This window comes from Epinephelus moara, chromosome 19 (assembly GCF_006386435.1).
Source record: "Epinephelus moara isolate mb chromosome 19, YSFRI_EMoa_1.0, whole genome shotgun sequence".
Taxonomy (NCBI): Eukaryota; Metazoa; Chordata; class Actinopteri; order Perciformes; family Serranidae; genus Epinephelus; species Epinephelus moara.
Window position 1 is genome coordinate 26,836,353 of NC_065524.1, and position 24,068 is coordinate 26,860,420.

The 24,068-nt window shown below is 42.0% G+C and overlaps 1 protein-coding gene and 1 long non-coding RNA gene across 3 annotated transcripts in view; one reads left to right on the top strand and one right to left on the bottom strand.

Annotated features, from left to right (window-relative positions):
* The window catches only part of LOC126407079 (protein bicaudal C homolog 1-like), an 86,081-nt gene that overhangs the window by 35,502 nt on the left and 26,511 nt on the right, over positions 1 to 24,068 (bottom strand). The window contains exons 2-4 of the mRNA XM_050071751.1: positions 20,653 to 20,699; positions 8,966 to 9,035; positions 1,156 to 1,235 (exon numbers count right to left, since the gene is read on the bottom strand). Coding sequence (XP_049927708.1) covers positions 1,156 to 1,235; positions 8,966 to 9,035; positions 20,653 to 20,699 — 197 coding nt within the window. The remainder of the gene's footprint in view (positions 1 to 1,155; positions 1,236 to 8,965; positions 9,036 to 20,652; positions 20,700 to 24,068) is intronic.
* Positions 1 to 24,068, top strand: part of LOC126407080 (uncharacterized) — a 70,622-nt gene that overhangs the window by 28,118 nt on the left and 18,436 nt on the right. The window lies entirely within an intron of this gene.

Below are 24,068 nucleotides of genomic sequence, written 5' to 3' on the forward strand. Positions count from 1 at the left end.
AACAGTGATCTGTAATGTGAAACTGTTTTATTCAGTGTTTTTATGGGTTTTAATCTGCTGGTCTGTTCGTTATAAAGAGGAAGAGACGTCTGCCAATAATTCTGCTCCTGGTAAAAACCTCCTGAACAATGGACACTGAAGGAAGTCTAACTGGGAGTTTCAACTGGTTGCAATCTGCAGTCCTAATTGCTGGATGCTAATAAATCCTACACCAGGACTCTTCAACAACAAATTCAATTGGGCCAGGTTTTAAAACCAGGAAGTGTCAGAAGGATTTTTCAGCTTTTGGTAATGACAAATTTTAAACAAACCCAAATTAATGTAGTAAAAAAGGCAATGTTTATCGTTTGGCAGAATGTCTGACCAAGTATGAAACTTTAGAGCTGCTGGTGTCCCTGAGGCTCGACAGTGTATCATCTCCACAGACAGCTTATACAACTTACTTTCTAACTGTCATCACTGATTAAATCAAATGTGTCTGACATTTTAAAGTGTATAAACAAACAACAAGGAGGACCAAGACACACTGCGCCCTCTAGTTCCCTCTGATTATAAATGCATATCACTGAAAGGCCAGCGCAGCATTTGTCCCCTTTCCTCCATCCTTCATGAGACGCAAACATTTCAATTTCCCCTCTTTTAAACACTTTCACATGCTGCAGTCATTTCGAAAATGAGCACCAAAATATGCAGAACATTAAAAGAATTGAATCATATTATGAAATAACTGTGTCTGCCAGACTAAAACTGCCTTTTCGTGACAAAACCATATGAGATGCTATAAACTAAGCCAGTCGTGTGCTGCTCTTTTGTTTGTGTGTGGCTGCTCAGAGTGCATGGATGACTGCCTGCCCCCAGGGGGTGCTACAGTGCAGTCGCCCAGGTAAGGTGATTTCTTGTGTTGCCATGGCAATGAAAGCCTGCATGCACACACACTGCAAAATCCACAGCGAGGCTCGGGATGCGAGTATCTGGAGAGATTAGTGCCAAGTTGTACCACACTGCTGTGTGCAATCTGTCACTGTGAGCAGTGGGAGAGGCGATGGTGAAATACACTGGGCCCGACTGAACGCCAGGAGAAAGGCGAGAAAGAGGAGAGAATTACACACATACACATGAAGTCTATCTTCACTGTGATAAAGATGTTTACTGTACCTTTGTGTCAAGGACGGACATGATTCTGTCTTTGGCTTCCCTCACATTCTCCCTCTTCCCGCACACCTTGATGTGTGGATCTGCAGGGTGTGAAAGCAAAGAAACATTAAAAGAGAGTGATGTGTGTATTCAGTATGTGTGTGAGTGTCAGCGCTGATAAAAGGGGAGAGATACAATGTCAGAGTGCAACATAAGTTGAATCCATTTAACCAAACATGACAAAGCAGTCTGGATGTGTCAACAAATTAGAGCGCGTCAGAGGAAAGCTCCGCAACAGTAATTGCTTCTTTGATATCTGCCGCGTCTCATTTAAGTCGGCAAGCAACCACACCGTGCTGGGGAGGAGGACGGGTGCAGCTCTGTGGAATCACATTCAGACAATCCATCAGTCAGTGGAGGAACTCTACGGATTGTTCAGCTGCCATTTAGCCTCGGCAGAAAAGACAGACAGTCATGTGATGCTTATCGCCTCATTTTCCTGAACCTCAATCTGTCATTCAGTCGCTGCAAAAACACACAATCACTAATTTTTCAGTGTCTTTCATTGTTGGACATGACTCAGCATGTCTATATGTGCTCTGTTATCAGCTGTCACACACAGAATCAATGCTGTCTCCTCGAGAAATGACAAATTACCACTCTGCAACAGAGACTGCCACATCCTAAAATTCCTGTGTACATACACTCAGTGGGCACGCAGAAGATCGAGCAAGTAAAAGTCCTAATAGCTTGAGTAAACTCTGCTTCCAGAGACCTCGTCAGCCTCTAAATACTTCACTTAAATAACCAAACACTGCATACCAAGACCATTCAAAGCTTGTGTCTGTTCAAGCCTACATCTGGCTCTGTCGCATGCCGGACCCCTGGAGAACGCCAATGTGAAAACACATGAACACACACAGAGAATCCAAATGTGCACACGCATGTGCTACATATCCATGGCCCATTGCCCCCGTGTTAACTGTACTGAGCAGCAGGAAGTCGACTAAGCCTCGTTCCAGGAATACCCCTCCCTGAACACACACTTACAGCAGCTCAGATTTACAGTATAGCCTTCAGACACGACTCGCTGGCGCAGATTTACTGTTGCAAGTCGCCGGGACCTCGGAGAACCCTACGATGGTGTGTTTAGACTTTCAAAGAGCTTGGGAGTGAAAAATCCTAAACAGTGCAGGAGTGGGAAAACCAAGAAAAAGACGAGGGAAGTTCCCGATACACAGAATGCTTTTGATGATGAATAACTCATAGGATCCAAACCAAGATGCTCTCCGCAGAGATTCAAAATACAAAGGCGGCACATGATCTCAGTCCTTTTAGAGAGCAGCAGAACATCAGCTGGCTAGAATGTATAATTCTGTTTTTCAGAAGTATCTGAAGGAGGTTCGGCCCTCTGTTTAATGGCCACTAGAAACTACTGGGATCACAGAGTGCCAGTAAACAAGCACTGGTCTTGTTAGAGTGTCGGAGGGGTCAGGCAAGCTCAACACGTACTACAAGAGATGCTAGATCACATGGGAGAGTAATTTGAGGGGCAGGAACTAAACAAAACCCAAGCTGCAGTCTGAGACAGGAAAACAAAACCAAAGCAAACAAAGGGAAAGGAGCAGAAAGAGCGGTCAGAGACCTAGCACAGTCTCAGCACTGGTTCCAGGAAATTTTCCCATCATACAGCTGTTGCTGTGAACAATAGAAATCCCTCCACTTCCTCCTGTGGCACCCACTGTGACCATTAGAGGGAGTATGGCTCTTCCAGTGTCTAACCTGCACAGCACATCTGGCAAACATTAGCCGGCCTAAACGAGTGTTGCAGTCGTGATGTAGAACACCCCCGCATTTCTGAAATGGAGTGTGCTGTATGCTCTTTTATTTTTTTTTTTTTTGATGATTGATTGTGGAATAAAAAATGAACACCTTAAGTCTTAATTTGGCACACACAACAGCTGGAAAAGCAAACAAAAACAAGGGCAGACTTGCAGCTGCACAAAGTGAATGTTTGCAGTCACATAGATTTTTCTTTTTTACACAGTTCCACTTGACAGAGAAGAAACCTTTTGACCCAGAGCTCCGTGCTGGCAAAGCTAAAGCATTTTTCCAGCTGAGGACTACATTCGAAAATACCACGCAAATGAAGGGAATTAAGTCCTGTTGGCTTTGCCTTTCTCATGCAAAACATCTGCGGAAATGTTGAAACAGACAACTGGCAAGAAGGAGGAGTATTAAGATATTTATCACGTATAAAAAGAAATCTTAATCAGAGTTTTAGGAATGAAAACATGTTTAAAACTTAACAACCATCACCGGTATTGACCACTCTGCAGCACAGAGCTTAACGCAACCTGTCTTGTGCATGAGTGATACGGCTCCTCGCTATATTAAATCACCAACAGTGTGCTGATGACGGCTTGCCCCAGAGGGTAACGACTGGCCTTATCACACTTAGGCAGGTGGCAGGGACAGCTAGCTGCAGGAGATGAATGAAATAGAGGAGCTGGCATTTTGATGGAGTGTGGCTCTGTATGGGGAGAGGTTACAAACATACAAATCCCCCCTCACATCTGCCACTATCCTGCGGAGTGTAACCGATTCCAGACTTCACATGAAAGACAACACTGATGCAAAATTCCAGGAAAACGAGGCAAAGTAACGCTCTTGAAGAGTATGATTATAGATTAGGATAAATCTGAATAATCTGGGAACCAAAACAAACACATCATCAGCTACTTTAAGGACAGAGCAAGTGAGTTTTGTGTTTGTCATTCAATGGAAGGGACAAAAGAAATGCACATCAATTACATGCACACTAATATTCCACTATTATTATAATAATATTCTGAATTTTATGCAGGTCATGTGAACAGCATATTCTCTTTAGATATTCTGAATCAGGCCTTTGTCAAAATATTGCAATTTCAGATTAAGATATGTGGGATATGCCAGTATTATTCAGGTTTTAGGAGCATTCTTTACACATGTATACAACCCTAGTTTGCGACACACAGCCCCTTTTCTGTTTACAGTCACCTCTACGTTGTCATGGATGTGTTGTACACAAATCACTCGCCAACACTTAGCAAGGCTGTGAGGTAGAGGTGTGTGCCCAAAAGAAAAGCCCACATTTCTGGTCAGCATTAGCAACACACGGACTTTTAAACATTAAGAGAGACTTGGATATCAACAGGTACTGATACCAATGAACTCTGCTACAGGTAGGAAACTTGGAAAAATCCTATCTTGATGCAAAGAAGCATGAAGGCACAAGCGGCTCCAGCTGTTCCACTTTTCCATATCTTTGTGTGATAAACGACACGTTAGGGTACATTAATCAAAGTATGCACAGCTGCATGTGAACGTGAGTACAGGTGGAATATTCATTTTCATTAGCCGTGTAAACAGCTTAGTAGGAATACTGTGATTTTCGGAATATGGGCAAAAACTGGAATTTTTTGTGCATGTGTTACAGGATCAATTATACAGCAGTAATATGTGTGACAAGTAGAATGTACATTTGTAATGTTGAGTATTATAATTCCACAACATTTGGTTCGGTTGTTATTACCTGACATGCTCAGGCCTTCATAGTCATGAGCCCTTTTTAGATAGGAGATAGGAGAATTTGCAGGAAAGCCCAATCAGTCTTTTTTCAGCATTGGCAGTATAAAAACAAAATCGGGGAGTGTGGCAAAATGCCACCTACCTACTTTTGTTTATACAGAATGTGCCTTTTTCGGGGCAATGGGGGGCGTGAGCAAGTAACAAAACGTGTAGCTCAGCATGTGACGTAAACAGTGACGTGGGAGGGAAACCGTCAGTCGTTTGGCGATTCTCTCTTAAGTCGGCCCGTCCTTCACCGTCCCCGTCATCTGACGGTTAATGGCCTCTTCGTTTGCGAGGACAAGGAGGGCGCGCAATTCCTTGTCTCCCCAGTTGCTCATCTTTACAGTGTCTGTCAGGTTTGTGTTTCCCTCTTGCTACTAGCTGCTCGCTGATTCCTGCTATCAGCTGTTTCCTGTTTATCCACCGCCAGTAGCTCGCACGTGCGGCGTCATCTCCTGTTGCAGAAGGCCTCCTTGGTCTGTTTAAACTAAAAGGGTTCCGCCAATATGACTACCCTACAAGGCGGAAAATTGGGCACCTCGGATCAACTCGCCAATTCGGCTCTGTGTGTCTAAACGCTCGCAGCTTGCCGGCAAAACGGCCCAACATTTGCTGAAAATCTGGCAGTGTAAAAGGGGCTAATATGTGGAATGTTTGATGCTCAGTTTCTGCACCCCTACGTTCACCTTTAAGGGTACCCCACCTACTGTATAAAGGGGTGTCTCATGCCTTGCAACATTGCTCTTATGGTAATTGCCATAATTTAGCACTGTTAAGCTGTTTATATTTCATTTTATGCTGACATAATCTTACGTTGCTTAATTTGTGCAGGGGCTGGAGTTTGTGTGGTTGTGTGTGACGGAGGATTTTGTTTTTTCCACTTGTTGTCAGGAGAGGAACAAACGGAGATGGCCTCAGAAGATATCCACAATCTGGGCCACTTTATATCTACACAGACATCACTGGAGTCAACCAGTTACTAGGGCTGCAACTAACGATTATTTTCATTGTCGACCAATCTGTCGATTATTTCTTCGATTAGTCGACTAATCATTTCATCGAAAAATGTGTTAAAATGTTGAAAAATGTCGGTCTGTCTCGCCCAAACCCCAAAATTACGTCATCTAATGTCTTGTTTCATACTCACGCCAAAGGGTTTTAGTTCACCGTCATGGGAGAGTTTGTAAAGCTGCCAATATCTGAACGTAAGAAGCTGCAGTAAGAGTATTTTGGGGTACTTTTATAGTACTTTTCTATGAAAAATGACTCAAACCGATTACTCGACTACTAAAATAGTCACCGAATATTTTAATAGTCGATTGGTCATCGATTAGTCGACTAATCGTGGCAGCCCTACCAGTTACACATGTAAACATAGTCAGTGTCTCCAGTAATTTTCCATATAGCTTCTGTGAGGTTTAAACCACCATGCCTTCCATCTTTAAGCCTGTTGAGTCTGTAAGAAGTAGAATATTGTCTATTTAGCCATCGTGTCCTTTCCTTACCCTCCCATGAGCCCAGGTTGCTAAAACACACTGCCAGTTTCTCTTCTCCCACAAATGCATTTGCTCATGAGATAGTGATTAGCCAACATTCTTCCCCTCTGCTCCTCTCACTTTACGCAACACCGGGGAAAAATTCAACAGCCTCCAAGTCATGGGTCAAAATTCTAAATATTGGTATACAGAACATCATTCCCAGGTGGTGTTGCAGGCAGGTTTTGTGAATGAACTAATACTTGGGATGAATGGATGGCTGTGTGTGAATGGATTGCCAGGGCTTACGGTTGATTAAGTATCGAGAGGGAAAAAATGTTAAAGATTCTGATGTAACCCCCGTCAACTATTTGCTGTACAGAGTGAGTGAGGAAGTTACATAATGTCATTGGATTCCACATCTGGCTTGAAGACGCACACTGGTAATTCTCCTGGGGACAACAAAGCGGGCATAGCTACACCTACTCCTCAAACCCCGCCTCACCCCCTCTCCCGGAAGAGCTTTAAATAACCGTGATAATGTTTTATTAGTACCAGAGTGCGAGAACAACTCAGCCAATAAATGAGTGGGCTTCAATATAAGCAACTCCCACCCCTCCGTCCTCCACAGCAAGATCACAAATTCCTGAGTGCGGATGAAGTTACTGGCATGTGATCTTTTCAAAATTCTCAGTAAACTTTAATAATGAACACTGGTGCAGTCTTGAAATACTTTCCTCTACTTTGTCTTAGTCCAATGACTTTCCTGAGAACAAATTTCTTGACTCATAATCATTAACCTATGTTAGGGGGGAAGCTTACACAACTATGGTGTTACTTAACATTCATCAAGTAACACATTAAGAGTGGTTGTTAGTTTTGTTGCTACACATTGAAGGAATTACTTGTGAGCTTTGCATTTATATTACATACAATGAAAGACATTTATATAATACATTTAAAGCCAAGGTGAAATGAAAAATGGCTTTTTAAATATTTTAGATCACATCCTGTTATTTTGTGCACCTATTTTACAACATACGCAAATACGACTACTATTACTATCATGCACAAACAGGACCTATACATGCATTAAATGGGGGGATGTTGGGGCGAAGGGGCTGCCCATGAACAGGCGCCCCAAGCAGCTGGGGTTTGGTGCCTTGCTGAATGGCACCTCGGCAGTGCCCAGGAGGCAAACTGGCACTTCTCCTCTTCATATGTGGTTCAGACAGGGACTTGAACCAAACACCCTCCAGTTCCCAACCCAAGTCCGTATGAACTGAGCTACTGCCGCCCCAATAATAATACTACTACAGCTCCTTAATTTCTTCGTACCCTTATATCGAAATACAATCACATGATCTTCCACTACAACAAAATATGATCTATGCTTACATAAGCAAGTAACAACCAATTTCAAGCAATAATATCATGACATCCACCCATGAATCAATTGGCAACTTTTAGCTGCACAGAGCTAATTCTAGCTAGCAACAGCATGGTACATCAGTGTGTCTTAGTTTTCCCAAAATGCCAGGGCCATGGGCTAGAATGTATTCACTTTGAGGAAAGTGTGACAGCTTCAAATTAATTTAAGGTTCTTGTGGGTGGAGTGCTTCAGCAATGAGTGGTACATGGATTATACCATGTGCTTCATCTCTTTCTTCTTTTGATAGTATTACACTGTCGGCATTACACCATTATGACCTCACTGTTATAACATGTTCACTTTTTAACGCTCAAACCTTTTCTTTTCATTTTTAAAACAATGTGGGTCTAAGGTCTAATGCCTTCATTAATTCATCTAATCCAGGGGTAGGCAACCTGCAGTTCCCTGTGGCTTTGACATAAAATTATATTCTAACATTTCAATTTTCATTTGTCATTGTTGTAGGCCTAAAGCAATTATTGCTTTCTACGATTGTAAAAATGTGTAGTCTTTACATCGAATTAAAAAATGTTTTACTGTTTTATCAACTAAAATGTGTGTCATACGTCTACGACCTGGAGCTTTTTCCTCTAAATTGAGCTTCAGTAGCGGTGTCTAGCCTGGAGTCTCTCTAGCGAGGCTAGCTATCCAAAAAAGTAAAAGCCTTGGAGGAAAATAGACGATTTAATAATGCGTGGACAGATTCATTTGCTTTCACCTCCAACACTGCAAAGTCAGAGTACTAAATAATAATAAACATCCCTCAGTAGAGTTGGCCAATAATGGCTCTTTTAATAGTAAAGGTTGCCGACCTCTGATCTAATCCATTCAGTCATTCATCTCTCCCCTCATTCTCCTCCTGATCTAACTGTGAGTGAGCTGTATGTGGAGCCACTGGCTGGCTCTGAGTCTTTTGTAGCGCCACCAAAATCAAAGCCCACCCACTTTTTAGTGGTCCAATCAAATGCAAATGATTTGATTTAAATCACCCTTGTAACTGTGCAAAATATTCTGTTTCACTTGGAAATACCACACAGTACAGAAGCTAAAGACTCTAACTTCCATTTCCCTGGGGTTTTAAGGAAAGTCCAAGTCAAACATATGCCTGAGCTGATGGACTTTGATGCGTGACAAGCTAAATCCTTATTCGAAATCAGATTCATAAATTTTGTAGGTCCATCAATCATTCAACAAACACTCGGCAAAAGCAGTGGAAGCAGTGCACACTGAACTTATGTTCAGTGTGCACTGCTTCCACTGCTTCTCAATATGGGTTTACTATGAGAAAAAAGGAAAGAAAAACAGTCACCTTTTTTGGACTTGGCTCCGATTTTTAGTTTGGACGGCCAGGCTATCTGCGTTTGGGTCTCATCCATGATCTGGAACAGAGAGAAGGAGGGTTGACATTAGTTTATCATGGATATTAGTGTTGGCAAATACTATGTGTTGGCAGACAAATACAAACAAAATCAATGTTGATTCTTTAATCATGGAAATCATGATTATTAAGTTTTGTAGCAGCTGAGCAAATGCTTTCATTACTCTGCAGAAGTTGGCAGAAGAATAACAAGTTATCAGCCTGTATTTTTACATTGATCATAATTATTTTTAATGGACCTGCACTTGCATAGCGCCTTTCTAGTCTCCTGACCACTACTTCATCCATTCACCCACACATTGGTGGCCGAGGCTACCATACAGGGGGCCATCTCATGCGGACTGAAGGAGGTGTGTGAGCCAGGTCTCTACCTCTGAGCCACAGCTGCCCTGCATTTTATACTTTAATATCAGCATTGGTCACAAAAGCCCAGTATCCATTGGGGTGAAGTCAGTATTTGTATATTCAGCCTGTGTTGAATATTTTCAGTGTATTAATGTGGCTTTGGCTTAGCTGGAAGTGTGGACAACTCATCACTGCTTCTCCTGTACTAGCCAACATTCATTTTGTATACTTCAGTGAACGTGTAAGACAGGTATTAGCATGCAGTGGTTAATAAAAGGAGCCTTGGATGATAAAATGTGGGGCAGAAATTGCCAAATAAAAGAAAAACACCTTTAAGTTATGGACCACTGCGAGCCCAGTTTAAACATGTCTGATGATCTAAGTTTATATGACGTTTCAAGACATTGCTTTGTTTCTGCTCAACACCCAAATCCTCTCACCCTAACACCACAAAAAAAAGGAGGAAAAATATTGAGTATACTTGGCTTTGGTGCATGTGAAAAATGCCAGCAACAATGGATGTGAGAGCTCTTTGACAAGTCTAGTCATCGTAACCAGGAGCATATGCATCAATGTGAAAAAAACACAAACTGCAGGCGGCTAAAAAAGAGAAGAAAAAAAGTAAGGAGCTGGTCGAGACGCCGTCAGCGTTCCCATCAGAAGAAATCTACTACCCAACCTCCTGCTCCTCTTTTCAGCCAGGAGGAAGCTCACCTTGCTCGGCTTCCTGGCTACAAATCCCCAAACAAACCCCTTGAGAACAGCCTGCCATGAGGAGCGCTTGATGTTAGTGGGGGAAAAAAACAAGGGGAAAAACTTGTCAAACCTTCCAAAAAATGAGAAGCTGACATGCTCTCTCCTAATGGCTCTGTCCTCCATGTGCACTATCCTTGTTTTCACAAAGGTCCTGTGGTCTTTCTGTTTGTTTTAATACTTTCCAGGGGTTTGTGTTTTCGGGGTGCAGGAGATATGAATTTCTGAAAAGTTCTCAAAGCTTCGGCCATGTGACGAAGCACCCGAGGACTGCTTCAACCCATTACACCAGCAGCACTTAATATTCCTTGGTGGTCTAGTGCATTAAGCAATGAGGGAGAGAGTGCATTAAGAGCCATCAGCGCTCCCAGTGAAGATAAAATGTTCAGCTTATTAGCACTGCTGCAGCAATCCACAGCCTTCATTACATTTTTTTTTTTTTTGACAAACATTTTCAAATGCTATTTTTCCTTGCCAAATAATAACAGCTACAGCCTGCACTCCTAAGGGAACTGGTGCACAAATCGAAAAGGGAAGTGCTTAAATTCCTCCATATGCTCTCCTGGAAGTAGCATGGTCTGTTTGGCATCCTTTACAACAAATTCTGACAGCTTATCCTCTGCCAGTCTCACGCACCTGTAAAGCAGAGAGACAGCTTTAAAAAGGCCCAATGTGTTCCTCTCTTTACTTTGCAGCTATATACTCAGAGTCCATGATGGTTGACTGGAAGTCCTTTCAAGCCTCACTGGTTTTCTACAACATCCTATAATCACATATAAAAATGGACAACCTCGACGAGCAACAAGATGAGGACCTATTCTGCCACTAACAGACCCAGATACAACAACTCAGGTTTAACTTGTATTAAAAGGACAATTTGCTGATTTTCAACCAGCTTTGTAACTTAACAATGTGGGTACTGTGTGTAAATAAACTATGGTAGCGTCCAGATCTCCCTGTTGCGTCATCCAGCAGATTTGAGTAGGGCTCTTCGCCGGCGGCTATTGCTCCAACCACAAATTATACTTCTGCATTTTCATTTGATCGCCACCATGGGCACAAAGAGTACTGTGCTGATCGAATATAAACCAAGATTCTGTGACTGTATTGCCTCTTTCTCACCTAAAATGCCTTCAGAAACATATTTTAGTGCTGTTTGGCTGTAGAGTTTGTGAACACGAAGCAGGCACCGTGCATTGTAAAGACAGAGTCTGAAAATACTGAAATCAAATGGTAAAACTAGGCAGTGCTGATTAAATGAAATGAGCAAAGATTCTGTTAAAACCCATTTCCACCCAACTCTTTTGCTGTGGTACCTTTGGAACCAAAAGTAACCCTTCAGACATGGTACCTAGACCCTAGGTCCGCTTAGCGTTTCCACCGCAAACAGTAGTCTTTCATGTGGGGTTGTTGTTGGTTATTGATTCGTCCAGCACTCACTGTATTTCCAACTTTATCAGTCTGCACCTCGTTTATTGTGCACAGAATGAGGCTTCATGCCGACATATTCGGAACTTGATGGGTTATCTAAAAATGGCGGGTTTGTGCATTCAGTCCTTCTCAGGCAAGCTCAGGGGTTTAGTGTTGCTGGAGACCACAGGAATGGCGCTCCATGACACTTTTTTTCTCCAAGTGAGGATCCAGTCGAAACTAACCTGTATATATTTCAACGCTTATATCTACTCATTACTAAAGGTCGAAGTTGTCATATTGAAATTTAAGGTGTGCTGATGGATTCACGTCATCAATTTATGCATTGAGTAACATTACAAGTAAACATTCCACCTTAAAAGTTGCCCAGTGGCCCAGTGATTGAAGTTATTTTTTCTCAGACTCCAGCTGCTGCAAGAGGCAGCAAAACATCCTTTCATTTTACGGTTAACTACTGTATGTAAAACTCCCCATGGTATGAACAGTGGTTACATGAGCCTCAAAACCAGCCACAACTGAGTGACCGTCCTCTATTGACCAATCAACAGACTGCAGTGTTCACAGCTCCACCTTTTAGTACCAGATCTGTGTGCTAGGTACCCCAGCAAAAGGGGTACCTAGCACACGGGAACAGTACAGAGCAGTTCCATTGGTACCATCCATAACTTTTCACAGTGGAAACGAACTGAACTGAACCGTATCGCACTGCTCGGTGGAAACAGGGCTTTACTGTGTTGCCTTTTTCTTGCCAAAATTGATTTTAGCTTACCATTTTATTGTAACTCTAAATTGTTTGTTACCAGCCGACCACTGTATTATTTCCTGTGTCAAAATGGACAAGCTGCATTATGTCACCCACCAGCAGGAGCATATATTGGTCCAGTGCAGCACAGTGCATTCTGGTAATTTAAGGTTTTCTACCTCTTGAGCAAAAGCAAATGCCACAGCCATTTTTGTCTGTTTTCCATGGTCATGTAGCACCAATTTCAAAAGTAGTACATAGTCAACCAAGTTTTATAAAAAGACCACCTTTCCAGCAGTGAAATACTTCTTTATGCACTATCTGATTTATCAAAGCAAGATGTGAGTTTTATTTTGGGCTCTCTATGCAATCTTCCTTCAAAAAGGCGAGTTTGTCCAATCTTTAGCAAAAGAGGATTCTGCAATCCTCTGACAAACTCATAAAACAGACTGCTGCAAGCCAGTAAAATGATTGCAAAACACATTTATACAGCAATTGATGTTTCGTTGCATTCTTTCTTCTCTCTCTTAAGCTCTTGGCTCAGGTTTTTGGGCATTATCATTATGATCAAGCGGCAGAGAAACACCCTCGCAGTGATGACTTCTCCTGCTCATGGCTCTGCGTTTACTCCCAGTTTCTATTAAGTGAATCACACAACCGAAAGGAATTTCAGCATCATTTTGTGCAATGAACATAAAGGAGAATTCTTTTCAGATGATCCTGCTCAACTATTTCTGTAAGGAATTCCTTTGTGGTACCATTTAACATGACTAAGCTGAAAACATTCCACATGCTAATGATCACCCATTAATGTCCTCTTACTGGAAACCTTCCCATCCCTCCTGTCTGCACTGTTATCACAAGTGCTGCAATAATATTATCAGTCACTTCAGTCAGAATGGTTTTACACGCAATTAAATTTAAGCCCGAAACCAAAATCTGATGAGTTCTGTGTTACGGGGTTTCACACTAGCTCCAGGCACACGCAACTCTAATCTACAACATGACACCCTCCCACCATTGTCTGCTAAAAGACAATAAATCACAAATACCCTGTAGCTATGTGCAAACTTTTTCTCCGTCAACTCGAGTCATGTGCTCACACCAACAGCTGGCTGTATCACAACAACATTAAAGGACATTCTGTTCCCAGTGATAAGGAGAAATTCCTTTTTACTTTTGCCTCCACCTTTCCCGGGTTTTGGCTGAGTCTCCTGCGACAATGACAGATGTGTCTGGATTGCGTCAAGGAGGCGTTCAATTTAAAACAACACGTAAAAGAAATGTAACACTGCCGCAGCCTCTCAGAGGTCGTTGAAATTACAAAGGCAGTGTGGTTCAAGTGGCAGATGACATCTAAAAATGTCATTAAAAAGTGCCAATTTACGATGGAAACGTCCCTTTGAGTCCTTTTTTAGCAGCAATGTAGGAATATGCAGTGCAGGAAACCCAGTAATTTAAAAGTCTGTGATATAAATGACAAAAGTTCCATCATATCAGAAGTGACTCCAATTATACTTTCCTAAAATTATCTAACTTTATGGCCTATGCCTCATCAACTTTTTCTCTAAAAGGGCCTTGTTCAGAGAGACCTGTTTCCTGTCCAGCATTGCTGTTCTTGGCAGCGTCGTGCAGATGGGACTGATTTCTGACAGACCACACACCATTTTAAAGGGTGGATGGCGTTTATTTTTATGGAGGGCCTAGCAAATACCTCTCAAATGGGTCAAGATATTTGCACAAATTAAGTTACCTATACATTTACCGTTCCACCCTTTCTTCTCGGCCACCGCACCCTTTCTGAAATGAATAAATACATAAATGACTTTCTGATCACTTTCATGGCACGACCTTGACACGATGATTGGCTCTGTGAGGTGTGCAGGACCTTGACACGATGATTGGCTCTGTGAGGTGTGCAGCTGGTGTGTGCTCAGAGCGCTACGTGAAATCAAACAGGATATTATTACGGCCATGTTCTGAAAGACAGCACATGTGTTTGACACACGTGACTGTGTGTACGTCTGCATGTGTGTACTATACTATAGCATAGCAGCAGTCGACATGGCAGAGGCATGTTTCCTGGCCTGCACTGTGATGGTGCAGCTGTTGATTCAGCTGGACTGTGTGTGTGTATGTGTGTGTGTGTGTGTGCTTGGGAGGGGGACACGGGGGGGTTGTCGGGTGTGGGCAGAGTTAAGAGACTGACTGAGGGAACAGCATGGACTGAACCATCCCCACGAGACCTCACAGTCATAACGGAGTTCATGTTAACAATCTGAGTGCTAACTCGCAGCTAAAGCCCCATTACATCCAATAATACTAACACAGGCATGGAGCAATAGGCCTGGGGCTGCATCACGGTATATCAGGGTATTTAGAAATCCCCAGGGCATGATTTTCAGTACCGTCAGAAATGCAGGCACTCTTTTCTCTACTGGATTCGGTGTATTTAGTGCACAGCACACACCACCAGAGGTCAGTCTCTACTGATAGAAGAGGCAGCTGAGCTAATAGACACCGCAACTCTGAGTGGAGTGGTGGGGATAACATTACAAGACTGTAAACAGCCAGCTCTTAACAGCAGAGAGAGAGACCGCAGGGAAAAACACCAGAGTTGGTGATTGTCTGAACAGTAAACTAACTAAATGACTAACAAGACTAACCAAGACACTTTTGGTGACTTATTTGTTCCTGTCTACCTCAAGAGAAACTTGAATTCAGAAAGTGTATGGTTGTATTTCTCTGTTTAAAAAGAAAACTAAGTGTAAAAACTTACTTATGATTTTGTGAATTTATATTGTTCATTTATTACTGAAAAGGCTAAGAGAACTTCTCTAGCTAACTCGCTGGTTGGCGGTGTAGCGTATACCCTACTAATACTAATACATACTAATTTAAAGGTCTAGTGTGTAGAATTTAGTAGCATCTAACTGTCGGATTGCAGAATTTAAACTTCTCCTGTGTGCAAAATGTGTAGGATAACTATGGTGGCTGATGCAAAAACACAATGATAGAGCCAGTGTCTTGTTTGTCAGTTCAGGGTTACAACATGGTGGAGTCCGTGGGAAAGGTATGTGGATCTAAACAGCTCATTCTAAAGAAACAAAACGATTCTTTTTTTTCAGGTGATTATAAACTAATGAAAACATACTTATGAATATTATATACCATTACTGCCAATATTCCCTCCTAAATCCTCCACAACGGACCTTTAAGCTGCCTGAGAAACACAAACATTTGTTGATATATGTTTTGACAGCGCTCATACTGACCTACTTATTTCAACATCTCACAATTTCATGCCAATTTCATCTTGACAGTCTTCCGTTTTTTATTTTCCATGTGTCGGCGTAGCACAGAGCGCTTCAGTGCTATAAAGCAAATGAAATGAATTACTCCTGGCCTGAGATCTGAGCGCACTGGCACTTAAACATCACGCCTGGCATTATTTACAGAGCCACAACTCCTGGGAAGGAGCAATGGAAGGGGGATCAGGGATGAACTTGCAAGGGGTTCAAAGGCATCTCTCAACTCAAATCCACTCCAAGCTCTTCTGTGGTGCACGGTTATCGCCCCAACCAGCCCAGCTCCTCAGCTGTCTGCTGTTCCACGGCTCAACTTCTGCACAGCTCTCCAAACAGCTTAGTGGTCGGTGCCATGATGTGACACTCCGACAGTTCTCAGTCCAAAACTTTTACAGCACAAGAGTCTGATGAGCTGTTTCACTGACACACACTTCAAGCAATTCATTTGCAGGAAAAATCCCCCTGTTATACCAAACTGATAACCATGACACACTAGTGGTTTCATGAAATGGAAAGATGAAGTAACAGCAGGAGGGAAACATGAGGCAAAGATAGGAGACCAAAACAAAGACTGAAAAGAAACGGGGACATGAAGCTGGCGAGAGTCTCCCATGTGAGCTGCAGGGACTTGCACGAGGCTAATTTCCCAGCTGTGGCACCCTCCTGTGGTCCCACTTTGTCTGCTGTGCTCTTTACTTTTTCATTGACTACATGAAGAGGGTGGACTGTTTGCACTCTAACACAAAATGTTGCTCTGAACTCAAAGGAAGTCCAGCAGACAGTGAGTAAGAGGGTTTGATCAACCACAGCCACCGGGCCTGGGGAGAAAGTGCGGGGGCGGACCATTTTATGTTGCTCGTCAGCGACTGAACTCTAAATCTCCCTGCTGAGGCAACTGGGAAATCTCATTCCCAAAGCCCAGTATGTAAAAGTGTGTGCGTCAAAAAAGACTTTACGTGAGGGAGAGAGTTACTACGCATGTACTTTATTAGTCTCCTTGAGCGTGTGTGGTAGATGGGTGTGTTGGATGGGCGAGGAAGCAGCCCAGCTAAGAGTTTCCATTTTCATCAACTTCAAGGTATTTCACACACCTCATCCATTTTCTTTCAACAATACTGTTCCAGAGTCGCACTCTGTTTATTTTCCTGGCTTTAATTGGGCATGTATGGTGATCACGCTATCAGAGGGGAAACCGTACAGAGTTATCCAAATGGAAATTCTACAATAAAAACATGACTTTAGCACTTCTCCTTCGCTGCTCTTCACCAGCGTGCCAACCCAAACAGCTGCACACTAATTTCTAATTGACAATTTAACCTCTAGAAACCACTGTTTCTTTGAAGAAGCTGTGACAGAATACAAGCCAGAGACTTAAAAACCGTGACTGGCAAAGTCAATACACCAGCAGCCGTACTTTGTCAGAAAAGCTTTGTAGAGTGAGGTAGACACCTATACTGGGGATCCTAAACATCACAGTAGTACCCAGACCAAAAGAGGCGGAGACGCATCTACAGCATATCTGAAGTCCTTGTTAAGATTCCAAAGAGGGAGAATCTTAAGGCGCCTGGTTTGCATTACTTGGGTTTTTGAAAACTGCTGCAGGGAAAGTTAAATTGCCTCCTTCTCTGACATTTAACTCAGCTTCCTAACCTCCAAAACCAAATACGGAAAATAGACAAAAGCGGAATGCTAAAACAAACCGCTGTCCATCAGTTATTTCATTACAGCCCATTAACATACTACGGAGGGAGCTGAACATATTCAGGAAACTGGATTTTAAACAAGAATGAATCCACTTGAGATACTTAAAGAGAACCACATAATGAGATACCGGCTGTCAAAATTCAATTAGCAGTTAGCTAGTAATTATTTTCATTTTCGGTGCCATGCGATTAGTCTTGTCTTGATTCATTTCGATACACACACACACGCACACACACTCACTCAAACACTTGAGGTCCAAATTAAACAAACGGAGCAGATCAAGGTAATTTGTTTGCCAGTTCATAAACACAGTCAATCTATCAGCTAATGTTAATTGCTGCTTTCCCTCATAATGATGCTGCACAAATAGAAATAAACTGTGTCAGGATTAGAGTTGGGCAAAAGGGCCAAACCTTTTACTCTACATATTTTTGTCACTACATCTGTTGAGCTGAAAGATTAAGCTAGTGGTTCCCAAGTGGTGGGTCGTGGTCCAATAGTGGGTGGCAGGTTGACTCTGAATGGATCACAAGTGACACGCAACCGTGTCAAGTTTGTAAAAACAACATTTTATTTTGAAGTACAGTGAATTTCCAGGCACAGAGCTTTTATTTTGAAGTGCTGTTTCCTGCTGTAGAGTGAGTGACTAATGGACAGTTACTTTAGAGAGACAGCAAACTAGCTTGCAGACATGGCCAAACTCATGTATGCCGCTGAATGTATTCAACTGTTTGGACCTTAAACTTACGACTGAGGTAAAATCTGGACCCCGTGGCTGGACCAGTTGGGAACCACTGTCTAAAGCTTTGAATTTGTTTGTATTTTTTTGATGCAGAACCTGAAATATGACTGAGAATTGAAAAACATACAAAAATAAACAAACATCTGTGTCTGTTATCAATCTTTGCAATGTGAATATTTACATGTTTTCATAAAAGACTGTCATATAATGGTTTAGAATAGTGTTTTAACTTGTAAGTGCTTTTCTTAATCGATGATTTTTAAAACTAACGAACTAATTGATGGTGATCGATTAACTTTTGCAGCTCTACTAATCAAACATTTATGTTGTCACTTGACTTACATACATTCTTCAATTATTTGCATATTGGGCATATAGAAACAAATCATCAAATGTGCCGATAACAGCGATGCTGTCTGATGGAGAGGCTCCTGAGCCTGGTAAGTCTTGTGCTGACTCCAAGGAGGAACAGGTTGTCTGAAAAACATTTTGAGAAACTCCCTCTCATGAGACATAACCGCTGCTTTAGAACTGTTACAATTCTAAATACAAGAGAATTTAAAGCTTAAGGCAGTGGTTCCCACCTGGTCTAGCCACAGGGTCTAGATCCTTGTCATTAGTTCAAGGTCCACACAGTTTAATGTATTCAGCGTCATACTTGAGTTTGGCTGTGTCATCAAGCTGGTTTGCTGTCTCTGTTAAGCAGCTATCACTCTACAGCAGGAAATGGCACTTCAGAATAAAAGCTCTGTGCCAGAAATTCACTGTACCTCAAAATAAAGGTTGTTTTTTACAAGCTTGATACATTTTCACAAGTGACTTGTGGTCCATTCAGAATGGACCCAAAACCCACTTTTGGATTGTGACCCACCAGTTGGGAACCACTGTTCTGACAGTTCATTTTAAAGCCAACAATGGCAGCTACCGATAACGTGCCAATGTTATTATGCACCTCTAGTTTTTGTATTAAGTGTTGTTAGGAAGACTTGACTTCTTCCTTCTTCCTAACAACACTTAATCAGAAAACTAGGGGATACAAAGGAGAGAGCTCATTGAAGCCTTATGTCCCATAGGGGATGAAGAGGAGTAACGTAACATAGTGTTGTTAGGAAGGCCAGCCTCTTTTATATAGTTTTTATTAGAGGCTGACCAATATTGGATCTTTACAGTTTGATTTAATAATGATAGTTTGGTAACAGGAGAAAGCCGATAGCTGATTTAAGGTAAGGTAAGGTAAGGTAAAACTTTAATGTTGCCGTAGGGCAAATTGGTTTGTAGTCAGTAAAGGGAGACATAACAATGCGATATGACAATACAGCTCACATACAGAACACCAAGACCGATGGGACAAAGGAATATCTGTACCTATTGGTAGAGCATTTTGGAAGGATAAACCTCCGCCCTGAAGGAAGCAGCTGAAACTCATGTAAAGGATGCAGAGAGTCGGACACGACGGACTGAGCCCTTGACATGAGCCTCTCCTCATAAAGCTGTGTAAGATTTATCAGCTGATATCTCCCCTTCATTCCACAGAAAAACTGGACAAGTGTCATAGATTAACTTGTCAACTAAGTCAAAGTAATAACTAACTAAATAAATATATAAATCTTGACCTGAACATAAAACTAACCATACAAAATCTCATTGGTAAAAGCTTTATATGCAATATATAATGCATCCAAGGTGATGTTGTGGAGTAATGCATTAAGTAGTGTAACAATTACTTTCTACAAGGAGTAATTCAGTAAAGCATTACTTTATGCAAAGTAAAGTGTAATAAGTAACACATATTTTTTTTGATTAATGACTCCAACACTGGTAACACTGGTAAGTTTATAGTTGTCTCATTAGGGACATTTTTCCACATGATCAGTATTATAAATCGTTTATATCATCCAGTGCAGGTCAGGATTAACTGTAGAAATAAAAAGGAAACTCACTGCAGCATCACTAATAAATGTTCAGAGCTGATTTCATTCGGAGGCTTTAATAGAGCATGTACTTTAAGAACTAACCCTTGTAGTCGGAGCTTGTATAAAAAGACCATTAATTAATAAACCTGAGTGTTTAAACTCTGCAGTGACTCTTGAGCATCACACAGGGTCCCACACTTGACTGCTCAGTGAGCACCAGTGACACAATGTGAGCATGTTGTGATTAAGAAAAAAAACATTCAGGACTATTTAAGATCACCGAGGCAAATCCTTGTTTTATTGGATCTAACGAAGCTTCGGAGCACTAACTAATTAAATCAGTGACAAAGAAAAGTCAGTGAGGCAGAGCTGGCTGGAGCAGACCTGCGTTTAACCTCTCCCTGATTTTAAACTGCGGAGATGATCTGCTGTATTATGGTATATTATGTAAGTGAGAAAGGCCTGCAGTGTTGTGTCAGCTGTGTTATAGGATCAGAGACCCGGAGCGATTCAACGTCAATGTCGTTCCGTTGTTTTTGTTTGTTTTGATATGTAATTGCAAGCGACTGGAGGAGCACCTGACATCTGCTCCCTTAGCCAAGAGAGAAGTGCTGCTCGGCGGACTTGAACGCAACCCAAAGACAAAGCGAACACTATCCAAGAGCAGACTACACACTCACCTTCTGAAAGAAATCCTCCCCACCGTTGACTCTCCCCTCTGTGGCAGCTAGAGTGAGACAGAGAAAGAGAAAAATAAATTCATAAAACCACACAGAGCCAGATCAGTTTTTTTCCTTGCATACAAGGTAACCTTAAAACAGCCAAATCACACAGAGATTATCCAGTCTCCCTGAAATGTTACGGTATCTTCGCTCAGAGCTGTGTTTATGGTGGATCTCTATTTCTTTGGATATTGTGTTTGGCACGGCCGATGATTCTGCTCATATGGAGGAATGGAAGAAAATGTTCCAAGTAATTTTCTATAATCCTGGAGATTGGCTACAGCTTCCGTGTAACAAATTGATGGATACAGTGGAAATATTTGGGCATTTTACAGTAGCCGTTAATGGAGTATTTCATACCACACTTGGGTCAACTGGCGTCTGCTTTGCACTTCTTAAAAAGGCTTTCACAGTTTTGAAATTCATCCGGCGGCGTACTGTACACCTCCACCCTGGGGGACTACAGTATATGAAAACCTGACTGTCCAAAAGCACCTGTAAACAAAATGAGCACTTAGGGGAGCCCTGGGGTTTTAAAGTAATTTTCAGGTGAAAAACGCCAAGAACCCCCCCAGCTGATACAGTAAGCTGGACAGAGACAGAAGGCCAACCACCAAATCAAATGGAGCCTGTAGTCACTCCAACACATCTGCAAGTCCTTCGAACTGTGGCCGCTCTGTTGATGCAAAATACATATCTACTCTCCAAGGAGAAATCTCATGTTCCTCTGTCATTTGGGAGCACAGGGAAGGTTTAATGATGCATTACAGCCAGCGTTCGTGAATCTGTTGCTGTCTGTGCAAATCTGGGTCAGGAACAGCAGCAGAGTCAATGCGGGTTATACAGTTCAGGCGTAAACGCTGGCCTCAAGAACCATGTTATGATTAAAAGAAAACCAAAGTCCGGTTTTGTTTCATGTGCAGAAGACAACGCTTTTGTTTCAGAATGAACAGTTGCTGAATTAAAACAGATTTAGGCGTTTTTAATTCCTGGATGGAGCACATTAGTGTTGGCTGAGTATGATCAGCCAATCAATCCACAGGAAACTGAATCAGGAACTATTTTTATAACTGATTAACTGTAAGTTGTTCCTAAAGCGAAAACGGAAAAAAATCCTCAGGTTCCAACTTGGCAATTGTTAGGACATGCTAATTCTCTTTGTCTTATGTGAGGGGAAATTCAATATTTTTCGTGCAGGGCCAGTTCAAAACATGCCTGTTTGGCCTGTGGAGACCCGCTTGTACAACTTCCTACTCGACACTGCACTTTCTTGGGTCCTAAGCAAAACGACTGGGCCCAAAACAGCGATAGATTTATTATGATGTTTGGATATGAAAACAAATGGACACGATGTCAAGCTCAGCTCACATCCCAGCTACATCAGCTGATCTCAAACAGCCAATCAACTGATGGAGCAGCTGACTGATGGAAGGGAGTCAGCTGATAGATCACGATTCCTCTCTATGCAACCAACTGGCGAATCTCATTCAGGACGCCCTATTTAAACTGCTCTGGCCTGCCTACTGTTGCTGCTTTCTCTGCAAGCGGCTTTGCAACCTGCCTCCACCCCAGCTCCTCCTTTTCATGCTGTGTCTGACTTATCAATGTCATTTCTGTTTATCATTGATGCTGCTCTGTTCTGTTCCCGAGGGGTCTTTACTGCTGCTCTGTCTGCCTTAGGCGTTCCATGTAGGCATGTGGAAGAGGCTTTCTGCGTAGGCCTGAGAAAAGGCAGAGAGGCCCCAGAGCAGACCCTTACCGCCAAATATAATACTGCAAATGGAAATAAAGTTTTCTTTGAGTGTTCCTGACTGAGCTAAATTATGTTGCTATTTTAACTTATCTAACTTATACCCCAAAATAACTCACAAAAGGCCCTTAAAGCACTTACGGGATACTCTGCTGATTTTCAAGCAGCTTTGTCTCATAATAATGTGGGTAGTATGTGTAAATTAAATATGGTAAACTTCCCCTCATCTTACCAGCACTCAGATCTCCCTGCTCATCTCTAGCTGACACACGACTGTTGCTTGAACTACAGATAGTACTTCCACGCTTTCGCATGCCTGTCACCACGGACACAAAGAGTATAGAAGCTGTAAGATCTGAAAATGAAAATCAAATGGTAAAACCAGGCAGTGCTGATCAAATATAAACCAAGTTTTTTGCCTATTTCTCTCCTAAAATGTCTTCAGAAACAATAGCACAGGCTGCCCACAAGGATGTTTTGCAGCAAACAGATCCATCAGGTGAAGCTGCCTACCTGGTCCATGTGACCAAGACTAAAGAATTGATTATTCACATGAAACAAGATCTGAAGACAGAGCCAGTTTCACTTAATGGCCAGTGTGTGTGTTGAAACTCTGGAAAATTTTAAATACTTTGGGTTCTGGACTCCTGTGTGAGCTTCTCTGGAAATACTGAGTATATTTTCAAGAAATTCTCACAGTGACTTTATCTTCTTAGGAAACTCAGTGGTACTGGTGTGAGTAAGCAGATTTTAGAATTAGTGTACCAAACTATGGTTGAGAATATTTTAATGTCTCACCTTCATGTCTAGCACTGTCACTTTAACTGTACATCCAAGAATAAACTTTTTAGGATTGTGAAAATGGTAAGTAAAATAGCTGGCAAGCCACAAAAGCCCTTGACCCAACTCTTTACAGAAAGGTCGAGTAAGAAAGCGAGGAGTATCTTGGAAGACAGCTCCCACCCTCTCTTCAGCCAGTTTGAGATCCTGAGCTCCGGGAGGCGCTTAAGAGTCCCTCTGGTGACCAAAAATGTATTTAGGAAGTCCTTCATGCCACGTGCCATCAGTATTCTCAACTCAACAATGTGATTGATGAGTTTTAAACCATAGACAATGGTCTGAGTTCATGTGTTCAGTGTTTTGTAATGACTTTGTATGTTTGTTTTACTGACTATTTCTCTGCCTTTAACAATGCTGTCTTTTGGTAAGCCAAAGACAAATTTCCATCCATGGTGTACAATAAAGATATATCCTATTCTATTCTAAACATGTTTTACTGCACTGTTTGGCTGTAATACAAGAATTTGTGAACAGTATCCAGTGTCCTGTACTGTAAAGATGGAGTCTTTCAATACTGAGATCAAACAGTAAAACTACACAGTGCTAATCAGATATGAAGAGATTCTGTTACTGTGGTGTCCATTTCCCACCTCCAATGTTTTTTGAGAAACCCACTGTAGCTTACCATTAACTCTAGATTACTTGTTACAAGCCTGCCACCATATTGTTTCCTGTATCAATACAGCCAAGCTGCATTACGTCACCCACTAGGGGGAGCACTTTATTGGTCCAGTGCAGTGCAGTGCATTCTGGTAGTTGTAGGTTTTCTATCTCTTGAGCTAAA